The sequence below is a fragment of the Lissotriton helveticus genome, chromosome 1_2 (genome assembly GCF_964261635.1).
Source record: "Lissotriton helveticus chromosome 1_2, aLisHel1.1, whole genome shotgun sequence".
Classification (NCBI taxonomy): domain Eukaryota; kingdom Metazoa; phylum Chordata; class Amphibia; order Caudata; family Salamandridae; genus Lissotriton; species Lissotriton helveticus.
The window spans coordinates 415,836,891-415,851,916 of record NC_136058.1 but is presented as its reverse complement, the minus strand read 5'-3'; the positions used below and the strand labels follow the sequence as shown (position 1 = coordinate 415,851,916).

Genomic DNA, 15,026 nt, shown 5'->3' with positions numbered 1-15,026 from the left:
GACCTCTCGCGTTGAGAGTGAGAATTTTCAGTGTGGGCTGGGAAATAGCATGTCATAGTGAGTGCATCAGCTTTGGCCTGTATTTGGGTCCCTGTTATCCCTCTTCCCCCGGAGCTCCCAACGTCTGCCCGGCCTCCATTGCCCTGTGATCCTCTCTTCAACTCCATTAACCTGCTTACCAGTTCTCCACCCTCCCCTCCCTAACCCCAACTTAGAAACCCATTAACCTCAAATTGTCCAGTGCCTGCCATTCGTGCGTGCACGTCCTTGGAAGTCGGAATAGTTGGGGCCGTGTGTGGCCTGTTCCCTGTGTCTCTATACTCCCCGTGTCTCTACGCTCCCCGCAGACTTCTTCACTGCCCACCCAGGCTTGCAAATGTCACTTGTTTGTCCCTCAGTCGTTCACGGTGTCATCATGGGGGAATGTCTCCTTCGACAATGTCTCCAGCACTGCCAGTCTTTCTTGTGCCATGGTCTTGGGGTCCGGTCTCGTTGCTCGCTCTGTGCTACGCCTCCCGTAGACCTTATGTCATCTTTCTCGAGGAGTTTTGGTCTGTGGGCCCTCTGTCTCCTCCTGGATTGGATTCTCGATGCCTAGCACCTGGCAAGTGTCCTGCATGGATCTGAGCTGGAGGAGGTTGCCCTGCCATATGAAAATCATCCGGAAAGGGTGACCCAAAAAATACGGTATTCCTTGATTTCGAAGACGTGGGGTTGCCACTCGGAACTCCCTACACTTTTGAAGGGGTATTAGTGCCAGGTCCTGGTACAAAGCTATGGAGTGGTCCTGATATCTTAGTGGTTGCTTGTCCCTGGCAGCACGTAGCATACACTCTTTTAGTTGAAAGTCTGGAATGTAAGCCAAAATATCCGGTGGGGGCGCCCAGAGACCCTGCAAGTATTGTGTGATGTCTGGCCCTTCTTCTTTAGGTGGAACTCCCTTCACGCGAATGTTGTTTCGCCGAGACCGATTCTCCAGGTCTTCTGTGTGTGCCTTGAGATCGATCTGTTGAGCCTTGAGCCGGACTATCTCTTGCTGTAGATGCTCCACCTCCTCTTCCCGGGCTTGCTTCTGATCCTCAATGGAGGCCATACGGTCCCCAACGGCATCAGCATCGCGCCTTATCAAAAGGCGGGACGTTGATGCTGTTTGGGAACGTGTGGCCTCCATTGGTTATCTCCTTCATCTCCCCCGCTATTTCCCTTTTCAGCACCTGCAAGTCGCCTTGTAATGCACCGAATAGCGACTCTAAAAAGGCGTGGGTAACTGGGGCTTCAGAGGTGTCTACATCTTGGCTGATTTGTGTCGTTGGGGAGAGCCTCCCTTCTCCGCTGCCGGTCATCTGGAGCTTGGTCAGCATATTTTTTAGATTCTGATCCTTCTTGCTTCTCGCTGAGGACATGGCTGCTATATCTCTTACCACATCACCAGACCGGCCTACCTTTTCGTGGGGGTCACAGCCCCAGTGGGTGGCAGTCACCGGGTTGACCTCCCGCTGAGCTCCACTATGCTGTTGCTTGATGGTGAGGGCCCGAGGTGTCACTCCTTTCAGTCTAGTCCGGGCCTTGCTGCGTTCGACCGTCTGCTATTGCCCTGCTGGGCATCTGCTGCTTGTTCTCAATTCTCTAAGCACTTTGCGCCCGAACCTGCTGTGAATCCCCTATCTGAGCCTGGAGCACTAGATGTCTTCTAAGACCACTGCGGCTAATTCCTGCACCATGTGCTTGCAGCTCGTGGCCTCCGGTTTCCTCTGACTTGGCAGTCAGCTCCAGAGAGACTAATCCATGCCCGGGCCCCTCATCCATTGGCACCTTGTGATTCTTACAGCGTTACAGTTCATATCTCATTCTCCTTATTGGATTTTGTCATTTTAGTGTCATTTTGTTCAATACACTTTACTTTATTTTTCTATTTCGGTTTGGGTTTTTTATTGTTTTGCATTTTGACTTTTACTTTTTTGGTTTCTGCATACATATTTTACATACTACCTTAAGTTAAGCCTGCCTGTTCGGTGCTTAAGTACCAGGGGTTGATCCTAGGTTAATTAAATGGCTTTGAAAGTTCACTCTGACAACGGTTGTGATTGTTCCTCATCTATCGCAAATAATAATTCAGTTTTCTTACAGAAACTATCTAAAATTATCTGCAAAACAGGCAGTTGATAACCTACCAGGGTTGAAGCACCCTGTGGACAAATTGGAATATGGGACGAGTATTGTGTGGCAATAGAACCTCTAAAAAACTTCAGTTTACAGGCTAACCAAGAATCGCGCTTGAATCTCATAACTTTTTAAAACAAGGTAGTCAGGAAAGTGTGGCGAATATATTGCAGCTCTTTGTATTTTGACAGCCACAAGCAAATTCGAAAAAAGAGTGCATGTATGTAGCAGAGACGAGTCTGTTCACCCAATGTGAGTGGTGATATCCGCTTTACTGATCTGCCTGAAGTTATGATGCTGCTGACAGTAGCGTGTCTGCTAAAAGCGATGGCGTGACTGGTGGAACTATAAAGCCAAATAAGAGAAAGTTATCTTCCGACACCACAGTCTTCATGACTGAGACCAGTAATACTGAAGACTCTGAGACTCATAGCAGTAATTTCTCCTTTCAGAGCGTTATTGCTGCAGATGGAGTGAAGCCAGAAGCAAGCACATTCCTAAGGTACCAACAAAGTTTAATATTGTTCATTTGTATTAACTGTTTCTCTTTTGCAGCATTTGGAAATGAATTTTCTAGTTTTGTTGCTTTTTGGTTAGTTTTTTATTGTAGGCTGTTATCTTTGGTTTAAAGGGAATGATGTTGTAGTGTGTGACCTTAATGCTGCAGTTTGCATTTCATTCCCATCATTTGCTTATCCTGGAGGTTTGCTGTTTCAGAGTTCTTTCTTCAGCTTCTGGGCAGTTGTCACTCTGTGGCTATCTGTAGTCCTGTTTTTCTGCTCTTCTTGTAGTAGCTCCTATCAGAGCTTCATCCTCCCGCCAACGATAATAAGATGCCAGGCATCACCCAGCCTACAACACAGCCTATGTTGGGCTACGTCCATCTGCTCGGCACAGTTAGAGCGCGGATAAAGTTCTCTGGACCCCTCAGGCTGTGATTGTAACCTAAGGGCTTAAGATGAAATGTAGAGCTTACCTCCTCCCAGAGTGGCTCCAGTCTGCTGTGTGCAGACCCGATAGCTGGCAGCACCCTGGAGTATGTATGTATAAATCAGATTATGTTGGAAGTAACCTGCAATATGGTGGCAGGCAGCACCCTACCATAGAGTAGGATTTCTCATAGTATTTTATTTCCTGACACATTAATGGAGATTGTCTTTTAACAGGCAGAAGAACAACACTGACCATACATTTTTCTGGGTTTGTCTTTAAAATGACGTACACATTAGGAATGGCATTTCGTTCTGCTGGAATAATAACACAAGTTATCTTGCACTCTGCTATGATGTTGCATAGATTGTTGGCTGCAATGCATTCCATGTTTCATTCAAACGTGCTTTCTACAAGGCGCATACAAGGGAAAATTCCCTTTTACATCGTCAATTATTGTTTTTTAAATATCCGGAATGGTAGCTAGTTTGCTCATTAGTGGGGCACAACTACACTCTGCATACGTAGATATTGGCTGAGATTGTGCCCTTACTATTAGATTATTTTGCGTTGTTATCTTCTGCTCAATTCCGGCAACAGAGGAGGCCGTAGCACTCAAGATCTATTTGGACCTCCTTTTTGTTGGACTGATATGTGAAAGCTTCCAGAGTTAATTGCGAGGTTTTGAAGAATAAATCCCAAATTGCTCCCTCGTTCCCACTTCCTGGTACCTGAGTACCTGGGCTATGATGTTGCCCATTTATGAATGATAGGTCCTTATACTCCTCTTTTTCTTGTCCTTGAAAATCATGTCCTCGTCACAAGAATTAATGAATTGTGAATTACTATTGAAAACGTCTTTTTGATACGGAGTACTCCAACGCTGCAGAGTTTCTGGGTTGCTGTTGTATTCGTCCTTATTAATTTGAGATCCGTTATTTTGATTACATTTGATTACATTTCGGCTGGTCCTGTTTTTACCTGAATTTATTTTAGACGAGTAAGATCTGATTTCAGTGGGGTATTGGCTTCCCTTATGATTTTCACCCCACCATTTAGTTCATTTGGAGCTTCTTGCTCTCGTTGATTTATTTGGCCCAAATTAGATGGTTCCCCTATACCGTTAGCTTTTCTGATTTTTACTTGCACTTCTATTGGCATTGGCTGCCTAGTTGGTAGTAAGTGCTGAGTATCTCCCATTGTTATATTTGTGCATTTTGTGTCCTTTTGTTGTGAATGACCAGTAAGTGGAATAGTTAACATCTCTAGGTCCATTATTCGACCCCAGTGGTTGACTTGGTCCTTAGTTGAATTTGACATTCGTTCGACTTCAGCTTCAGACTCAGGGTGGCCTCGTTCACTTACTCCTTGCTTAGGGGATATAATTTTTGTTCTACTCAGTGGTTTAATTGGAGTTTGAAGAACACATGGGTTAGTTAGCAATGTTAGCATAGCACCAGTTGGATCTTTCATAAAATCAAACTTTGACAGCGACTTTCCCAGTTCCCGAAATGTATAGACCTTAGATGATTTAAAGGACTATATGTCACCTGCCTGTTCTATTTTAAACGTATCTAATATTGGTGTTTGTTGTATTTTTCTTTTCCTTTTGATAGGAGGGAAAGGTGGCTGCTCCTTTCCTGAGCTCATAATACACCCTCTAAGGTAAAGAAGTCTTGCTTCTGTCAGAGAATCAAACGGGCCAGTGACAAGACCATAGGACAAAAACACCACCAAACACCTCCAAGGGAAAACACCCAAAAATCACACCTCCGTACAGAATCTGCCGGTACTGCTGGTTACTTAATTAATTAATTAATTAACCGATTGATTAACATCCGGGCACCGGGTAGGGCTGTAGTCTAGGCATGCGGAGTAATTCAGGGGCCGAGGGGTGCTTCAAGAGGGTCTAAGTCTATTGTCACTTTCCTCTTTCTATAATTTCTCAGATTTTGTATTACAGACTTATTACAGACTCCAATGGCTCAGCGACTTAGGGACCGATCAATCTTAGCTACTCGCCACCCGCCACACACCTCTTGCCACTTGTCACTCACCACTCACTGTTCATTGCTTGTTCGTTGCTATTCATCTCTGAGAAGAGTACAAGGGAGAATGCTGGCAATCGTTCAGGAGCAAGAGCGGAATCCAGAGCTAGTCCCACTACAGACGGCAGATGTGGGCACTTCCCTCCACTCCTCGGCTCAGCTCTGTCTACTCTGCTCAATGCTTAGTAAATACGTAAAATCAGGCGGCAGGCCAAGGCTCCTCTGTGCTCCTCTATTCTCCTCTGTGCTCCTCTATTCTCCTCTGTGCCCTTCTGCAGCCACCGCACCAGCAGCACCGCAGGCCTAGGCTCCTTTGACCTCTGCAGCGGCCGCCGCACCAGCAGCACTAGCAGCGCCTTAGCACCGCGGTGCCGGCAGCGGCCGTTCCTGCCCCCACAGCAGATCCATAGAACTTAAAGCGCCCGCATAACAGGACGCGAATGAAGCGGGAAAAACCTTTGGGAGCAGGAACCGGTCACAAAGCAAATGCGGGCAGTCGTCCCAGGCTCCGCTCCGCTTGCTCGTCAACTCCCCCTCGGCTCGGCCCCTCAGCAATACTCGGTACGCTTTCCACTCAATGCCGAATCACAGGCCGACAACGACTGTGAACACCAACAGAGGGAAGAATTGTGTGTTTCTCCCAGTTAGCAAAAAAACACAGCATAAGTCTTGGCTGCTTCTGCTGCACCCAGAGTCTTATGCGTCTTTGCAATCTAATTTTTCTGTCTGGAAAAAAATTGTGTCCTGGTTTTCTGCACACAGTAAATCCAGGTGCAGAAAAACCTAACAACTGATAATCCAGTGAAATAAAATGAACACATGAAAGTACGGCTTCATTTCATTGCTGTTGATTCATACTCTGGACCATAGTTGAGGGATAGGTCTAGGCATAGTCCTCGCAGCACACAATAGATTTGCTTGAGGCTGAGGCCAAAACTCAAAAGTCAGGATACCAGATACAAGTAGGTGGTAACTCAGGGCAGGGGAAAACACCTGTTGTCCGTGGGGGAGTCATTCCAGTCCCAGAAATCTGCATTACAAATTAATTAATAGTATATATTTTTATATTAGCTGTTTGGTGCCAGTCCATATGACTTTAATATCTGCCTTTGGGATTCTATGTTACAACTTCATAGGGTACATGTATCCTTTGTGAGCTTAATAAAATGTTGAAAATTCTACAAATCCTCCCTCCTACATCCAAGTACTCTCATGCTACCATTCTACACTCTGCTCTGTCTGGAAAAACAGCTCAACATTTTCCAAATTCTGCATTAATTTGGCTTGTAAATTATATGTTTGGAAATGTACATGTATTAACTATTTCATTTTAATACTATAGGTGATTGAAATTACGGACGAAGAAAGCAAGATTTAGCACCAGGCAACTGAAGTCTGTGCCATAAGAAGGATTATTTTGAAAAATTGAAGGACATCCAGCATTCTACGTTTAAATAATTTCCAAAAATCTAGGTGTGGCGAAGAAAGTACTATACCTGTAAGTGAAGTCTCTAATTTTGCATTTCATTAACCCAGAGCAAAACCATATCTGTGCACACAGCATCAGAAATAATGTAGAAAGACCACTTCAGCATCCTCATCTGAAATATTATCAGAAAGACAAATTGCCTCAGCATGGCAGAATAACGTTCATCTAAAGCATCTTGTAATTCTAGAGAGGAAGCACACACTACATAAAAGAAAGTTATAACAAAAGGTATCTTCTGCAAACCATCAAAGAAAAGACGCTGAAAGAAGACTCTGAAGCTGACACATTGACAAGCAAAAGATTGAAAAATCACCTCTGTTCAACAACCGTTTTTAACCAGTTACACAAGTTTGAGACTATCTGCCTCTGGATAGAACACCACGGCCCACTCTGCTCACTCTTGCGAAAACCTTAAAAATTCACCACTTTATTGTGTTCATGACCATCTCAGATTGTTTCCTTTTTATTGTGTACTGTTCTGTAATTCTATGTAAATCGCCTCAACATTATCTGCTGTGCATGAGTGATATGTAAAACTGTTAATTATAAAAATGGATTAGATGAGCACCGTTGCGCTATAGGTAATGTAAATAAATCCTCGTCTTCGGAACTACAAACCTTAACCTTACATCAAACATAGAAAGGGTAAAAGGAACTGATGTTCTGCGACTGGTGATCCACAATAGTACTGTGCATGTTCTAACACCCTCAGTTACTACCTTTACGTCAGTGCAAAAAGGTACTTATCAGTTTAATCATTAAATATCAGATCAACACCTCATTACTGCATTGCTAGGAACCTATACAAATAGATTGGAGAGAAACATCAGTCACAAAATAATTTACTGCCGGAGAGGCTATTACCTAAAGACTATTATCTACTAGAACAATTTCAACAGGTGTTACAGGGCTGCTTCCAGACATATTTTGCTCAATTCAAGTGTTAAGAAGATTACACGCAATTTCTTTTAGAGATAAATGCTGAACATTATCTAAACAAGCCCGACTCTAAAATCAGGTTCACTCTTACCGTGGCATAATAGTAAGAGAAAACTAAACATAGAGATATTAACCCTAGGAATACACCTTCTAAAAACACGGACTGTTAGAACAAATTCAGTGTTCAAACCCGCCTCAATCAAGGCAAAATAACTGAAATTGGGGAAAAAAGTTACTTGTGCCAAAAAAGATACAGCTATAAATCTTATCTCACAGAATTTGACAGAATGCACACTGGGGGAAACCACTCTCAGTGCAAAGTATGCCATAAAAGTTTCAGGAGTCAATCTTATCTCACTGAGCATATGAGAATCCACACAGGGGAAAAACCTTATCAGTGCTCTGAATGCCAGAAAAAGTTTAGTATCAAAGCGAGTCTATATCGACATGCATTAACCCACTCTGTGGAAAAACTTTACCAGTGCGCTGAATGCCAAAAAAGTTTCAGCCGTAAATCTTATCTCACTATTCATATGAGAATCCACACTGGGGAAAAACCTTATCAGTGCTCTGAATGCCAGAAAAGGTTTTGGAACAAACCAAGTCTTTCTCGACATGTAATAACCCACTCTGGCAAAAAACCTTACCAGTGCTCTGAATGCCAGAAATGTTTCAGTCAAAAAAACATTCTCACTCAGCATAGAAGAGCCCACACTGGGGATAAACCTTACCAGTGCTCTGAATGCCAGAAATCTTTCATTTACAAACACAATCTCACTTTGCATAGAAGAATCCACTCTGGGGAAAACCCTTATCAGTGCTCTGAATGCCCAAAACATTTCAATTGTAAATCACTTCTAACTGAACATTTGAGATTCCACACTGGGGAAAAACCTTATCAGTGCTCTGAATGCCACAAATGTTTCAGTACAAAAAGGATTCTCACACATCATATAAAGATTCACACTGGGGAAAACCGTTATCAGTGCACTGAATGCCACAAATGTTTCAGTGAAAAAAGGAGTCTCACACATCATATAAAGATCCACACTGGGGAAAACCGTTATCAGTGCACTGAATGCCACAAATGTTTCAGTGAAAAAAGGAGTCTCACACATCATATGAAGATCCACACTGGGGAAAACCGTTATCAGTGCTCTGAATGCCAAAAATATTTCCGAGACAAAAGAAGTCTTTCTCAACATATAATAACCCACACTGGGGAAAAACCTTATCACTGCCCTGAATGCCTAAAAGATTTCAAACTTAAATCACTTCTAACTGCACATGTCAGATTCCACACTAGGGTAAAACGTTATCAGTGCTCTGAATGTGACAAATGTTTCAGTGTAAAAAGCAATCTCACTCAGCATATAAGAACCCACACTAGGGAAAAACCTTATCAGTGCTCTGAATGCCACAAATGTTTCAGTACAAAACACAGTCTCATTCATCATATAAGAACCCACACGGGGGAAAAACCTTATCAGTGCTCTGAATGCCAGATATGTTTCATTGAAAAAAGCCGTCTCACTCATCATATAAGAACCCACACTGGGGAAAAACCTTATCAGTGCTCTGAATGCCAGAAATGTTTCAGTGAAAGAAAGAATCTCGCTCGGCATATAAGAACCCACACTGGGGAAAAACCTTATCAGTGCTCTGAATGCCACAAATTTTTCACTGGAAAAAACAGTCTCACTCATCATATGAGAATCCACACTGGGGAAAAACCTTATCAGTGCTCCGAATGTCAAAAATGTTTCAGCCGTAAATCTCATCTCACTGAACATGTGAGAATCCACACTGGAGAATTTTTTCTATCAGTGCTCTAAATGTCCGAAAAGATTCAGAGGTAGAGATGGTTACAAGCGCCATAAGAAAACACACCATCAAAATAATTCAGTGCTCCGAATGCCAGAAAAGCATCAATTTTAAACTCAATCTCACTCTACATGAGCAGACGCACACAGGGGGAAAACATTACCAATGCGGTAAATGCCAGAAATTCCTATTTGATAGGCACAGCCTCACTAACCATAAGCGACTCCATACGATGAAAAACCTCATGAGTGTTCTGAATGCCAGAAAAGCTGCAGAGAAAAACGCTATCTCACCATGAGAAACTCCACACTGGAGAAAATCCTTATGCCATAAAAGCTTGAATCTGAAAGACAGTGTTATGCTTTATGAGCGATCTCACTCTGGGGAAAAACTTTATGAGTGCTCGAAATGCAAGCAAAGTTTTGGGTACAAATTACTTCTCACTTGACATGAGCGAACTCACACGGGACAAAACTCCTTAGTCTTGAATACAATGTAATTTCACATGAGAGAATTTACACTGGACTAAATAAAGCCTTATACAGGAGGGGAAAGCCAGAAACGTTATACTCAGAAAAGAGATCTCAGTGTAGCCATGTAGTGTTTTGAGGGTAGGGGTCAGTGTGGAGGAGTATTTTAGGGCAAGCAGAAATGGCCAGTGTTTTGTGGGAACGGATGATGGCAGTGTTTTGGGGAAAGGGCCTATGGTTTTCAAGGCTATTGGGGGGGGGGTTGGTGGCAGTGCTGTGGGGTAGGGTGACATGCAAAAGGGCTAGGCTATTCTAACTCCTTTTTGTTCTTGTGTAGAGTCTTGGAAGGTAGATTCTGCTGGTTCTAGAGCTCTTGAGCTGTCTGATAACTACAATATACTCTTGCTGCTTCAAGGCTCCGGTCGGTCTGGGGTTCAGTACACTTCTGGAAACTCAGAACCTTGTGGGCTGGATCCATATTTTTGAACTCCCACTTGAAAAGGGTGGAGGTAACATGTGTGCCCATCTCACTTTCACAATTTGCATCATGCCTGTCCTATCTATCCTAGACAATTATTGCAAGTGTAAATCAATCAATCAATCAGTACATTTATAGAGCGCACTACTCACCCGTGAGGGTTTCAAGGCGCCGAGGGTGGGGGGGGGTGGTGGTGCTGCTACTGCTCGAACAGCCAGGTCTTGAGGTGTCTCCTGAAGGTGAGAAGGTTGTGGGTCCGTCGGAGGTGGGTGGGGAGGGAGTTCCACGTCTTGGCAGCGAGGTAGGAGAAAGATTTGCGGACTGTTGTTGTTCTTCTGGTGCGTGGTACGGTGGCGAGGGTGAGGCTGGCTGAGTGGAGTTGGCGAGTCGGGGCGTAGAACGAGAGGCGTTTGTTGAGCCCCCTTTCACAGGACTGGCCCAATGGAAACTCTTTGTTTTTTAGCACATTTCTGGGGTTTTTGTGTGCATTTTTCAAAGTATTTGATTTTGGGGATATTAAGTGTTTACAACAGGCGTCTTCAACCTTTTCTGTACTGAGTGCTACTTCTAATCAGTGAAAATCTTGAGCTACTTAAGGCTAAACATCTCGCGCATTGTTACCAGACAGTTTGTCAAGTACGGCCTTTTAGATTGAAGTCTAATGATCTGCCTGCGCCTTCCGCGCCATGGTACTCCTATGATCTCAAGAAATGTAAAAGAAAATGTAGGCAGCAATAACAATTTGGGACGAAGACTTACAGTCTATTGTTCAACACAATTAAATCACTTTCATCCTTTGATTATAAAAATGTAGCAACTCCCAGCCGAAAAGCTGTGATGAACTAACCGAATTCTTTTTTCCAAAGTAAAAAAAATATTCCTGAATTTTAAGATAACACCTGATAATCCTTAGGGACAGATACAGTGTAGTAATCGTACGGTGAATAAACTAACTTACCATTTCCTGGTAATGAGTACATTCACCCCACTCTCTGAAGAGAAAGTCTCTAATCTTATCAACACTATGAAATTTGGACTCTGCAGATTCTTGCCCTCCATTCAGTTTCAGCTACCATTTCTGCTCATCTCAGTTTGTTATTACAATGGTGCTCAAGTCCGGCTTTTTTCCAGACGCTTGGAAAAAGGCTTTGATTTTGCCCCTTTTAAAGACTCCTTCCCTCGATCCCTCAGATGTAAAGAACCACAGACCCAGATTGGTCCTTCCTCTTCCTGACGAAATTTTAGAAAAGGCCATGAATCAGGAGAGCACCATCTTTTTTGAAAATACGGACTGTCTGGAACCAGCTCAACATGGGTTTAGACCCTACTACCGTACAGAGTCAACCTTATCGGCAGTAACTGAAGAGATCAGATCCATTGTGGATAGAGGAGATTAATGCAGCCTTGATCCTATAGGATCTTTCGGCCACATTTGATACGGTTAACCATTTCTCTTTGGTAAGCCGTTTAGAAAGTATAAGCATCAACGGTACTGCTCTCAAACTGATCAGGTTATTTTCGTCAAACAGAGAACAATTGGTATCTTTGGAAGATTTTACCTCTGCTCCATTTTCATTTCCTTGTGTGGTTTCGGGGATCTTCAATAAGTCTGACTTTGACAGGGTTAAGACTGATTCTTATATGGCTGGGCCTGAACTGGGATGGAGAAGTGAGCTTAAGAACGATGATGGATTCAACCCAGATCTGTGACTGGGGGCGAGTGTCTGAAAAGTTTCAGCCGTTCGTCAATCATCTCCTTGTGTTTGCTTTGTTTGCCCTAAGGCGGCAGGGTACGCCCAGACATGGGTCCCTTGCTTACTTTGCCACTGGATTCAAGCTAGCCTGGCCGATGAGGGGTTTTACCCCGAAACCGGTCCCAGTATGCTTGTATCTGAAAGAGACTATTAGTTATAGATTCCTTACCTTACAATTACCCCCAGGCTTCAGACTGGATCCAGAGATATTTTTTCTTAGCAGTACACCTGTGCTTCAGTAGGTGGGGTTGGTCGACTCCGTGTCCGGCGTTGTAGTCGCCAGGATGATGTCACAGTGTCTACTTAGACGCCACACTTGCGTGCTGACGTCTGTCTTTTTCTGCGCCAGCCAACCCAGATCCGGAGAGGGTGGGCCTTTTACTCAGTTTTTAACTAAACCCTTTTTCGACTTTAGTCGACCTCTTTTTTTGAGTCTTTGACTTCTGGTAGCACAAGGGATGTCCCATTGTCGGACCGGCTTCAAGCCCTGTGACTTCTGTCACAAGTTGATGTCAGTCACCGCTCCGCATCTCGTGTGCCTTTGGTGCCTGGAGCGCGACCACGATGCTGAAGTCGTGCTCCAACTGCCCAGCCATGAACCTGCAGTCTTTACTGGAGCGGTCCCAAAAGCATTTAAAGGCCCGGCAGTCCGCTCCGGTCAGCTCTAAGTCCCCATCAAGAGGAAGGTCGCGGGACCAGTCACTGAGTCATCACCATTCCTCTTCGAAGTCTTCGCACTCCTCAAGTAATTTGATGCACAAAAAGAAGGCAAAGATTCATCGTCGCTCTTCGCCTTCTCTCTGTCCGTCGGCCAACGCGACGCTGGACCCGGAGCATTGTCGCTCTCTGGCTCCTTCCTCGTATCACGATGGGGCGACTCCACGCTTCACTACCTTTCCCAGAGTGTCCCCTGCCCAGCTTCGTCAATTTAACGAAGCACTGCACAGCATCTTTGGGCAGCCCGACTCCGCAGACGTGCCTTCGGGCCCCACAGACTCGGCTGGGGGCTGTAGGCCTTCGATGCCGGCGGATCCGGCCCTGGCGCTGCAGGGTCCCGAAGGATCTAGGCCTGGATCCGGATTGGTGCTAGTCGCCTCACAGTACCTTCCCCGGCACCGATTCCAGTGGCGACGACCCAGACTCCGATTGTGCTCCCAACTGGCATCAACCCCAACCTCACTCCGACATGGACACGGTGCCAGACTTTTGTATTGCTGTTCATCAGTGGCATTCCCTACCCCCCTGAGTGGCAGCCTGTGGGGGACTGGGAGGAGTCTATTGACCCTCTAGCAGACCAACTTGAGGAGCCGGACTGGCAAGATAGAGTTGGGTGATGCCAGTGGTCTGGATACCTCCCCAGACCTTGGTATGCTTTCTCCCTCTACCGTGGCTACAAAGGAGAGAGCCTCCTACGCTGTAGTGTTGCGTAGGGCAGCTGAAACCTTGGGCCTCAAGCTTCCTACGGTGGCTGTCCGGACAACCCTTCTGACTGAGGTGCTTCATCCGGAAGCAGCCTCTTCGGAGCCCCTGCTGCCTTTTAATGAGCCCCTCACTGACATGCTTCTGGGAACTTGGTCCAAGCCCAGCAGCTTCTGTGGACAGGATGATTACCCAATGCAACCACCCGGCCCTGGGCGACCCATTATTCCTCTCCTAACACTCTACCCCTGAGAGCTTGGTGGTCAAAGTCTCATCCTCAAAGGGCGCATTCCCTACTGATTGCTTAGGTGCTGCCGCAGTGCATAGAGGAGGCCTGGGCAGTGCTCACCCGAGCTGTTGCTGAGGGTCAAGACGCAGCAAAGTTCACCATCCGGTGTAAGCTGGATACCGCCAACTCGTTGGGTAGAACGGTTTCCACGTCTGTAGCCTTGAGGCGCTACTCCTGGCTGAGAACGTCTGACTTCTCTGGTGATGTCCAATCTAACCTTTTGTTTATAAGTGAGTCTAGAGGAACCTCGAGACTAGAGCAGTGCACAGCTTTAGAGGCACTAAGGCCTTATGCTATTAAACAACATTCTTAAATGAAGATTTCAAAAGTTTCACAAACAATTTCACAAAAATGTTTTCACTGTTAATAAGCACATTTATATTTATGAATATTTTTTACACTGCTACTGAATGTATCAAATTTCTTTTTGTTGTAGATTCGCTCTCTGACTGACTCCGAGGAATTTACATCATATATATGTATAAATATGTTCCTTTCCCCTGATGAAGGGTTCAGATTGAACCCGAAATGCATTGGGTTGTTGTATAAATGTTTAATTCACTGATTTGCGACATGTGCTTTTCAAGAAATGTATCTACATTTGAGTTTGCATTTACATACTGAGTTGCATTCAAGATTCATGAGTACATTGGAGTGAATAAATGTGCTTATTAACAGTGAAAACATTTTTGTGAAATTGTTTGTGAAACTTTTGAAATCTTCATTTAAGAATGTTGTTTAATAGCATAAGGCCTTAGTGCCTCTAAAGCTGTGCACTGCTGTAGTCTCGAGGTTCCTCTAGACTCACTTATAAACAATTTTCCCGGGGGATAGGTGCCTTCTCCCACAAGCACTGCACGCAAAAAATATCGAGTAATTTTACATTACCAATAGTTTGAGTAAATAGGTGTGCAGACCCACCCAATTTAACACAATCTAACCTTTTGGACATGCCCTTTGATGGCCGTCGCCTGTTTGGTGACAAGGCGCTCGGGTGTTTAAAGAACTCTAGGGCTACGGCCAGATCCTTGGGCCTCGCGACAACTTCAAACCCCATGCAGTCTGCCTTTCGTGGCTGCAGAAGGAGTGCCTCACCGCGTTCCACCCAGAGCCACAGGGTTGTGCAAGCTACCCAGCCTCTGCATGGTCGGGGACATGGGACCCGGCGTCATGGGTCTGGGGGCCAGTGGGCAGGCCAGTCCACCAAGACCCCTCTGTAGTAGCCT

At 44.9% G+C, this 15,026-nt stretch overlaps 1 protein-coding gene across 2 annotated transcripts in view; it reads left to right on the top strand.

The window, feature by feature from the left end:
• The window catches only part of LOC144807017 (uncharacterized), a 502,862-nt gene extending 492,775 nt beyond the window's left edge, over window positions 1-10,087 (top strand). For both annotated transcript variants that reach the window (XM_078673060.1, XM_078673061.1), the window contains one exon: window positions 6,481-10,087. In XM_078673060.1, coding sequence (XP_078529186.1) covers window positions 7,854-9,401 — 1,548 coding nt within the window. In that variant the 5' untranslated portion in view covers window positions 6,481-7,853 and the 3' untranslated portion in view covers window positions 9,402-10,087. The remainder of the gene's footprint in view (window positions 1-6,480) is intronic.
• Window positions 10,088-15,026: the final 4,939 nt, after the last annotated feature.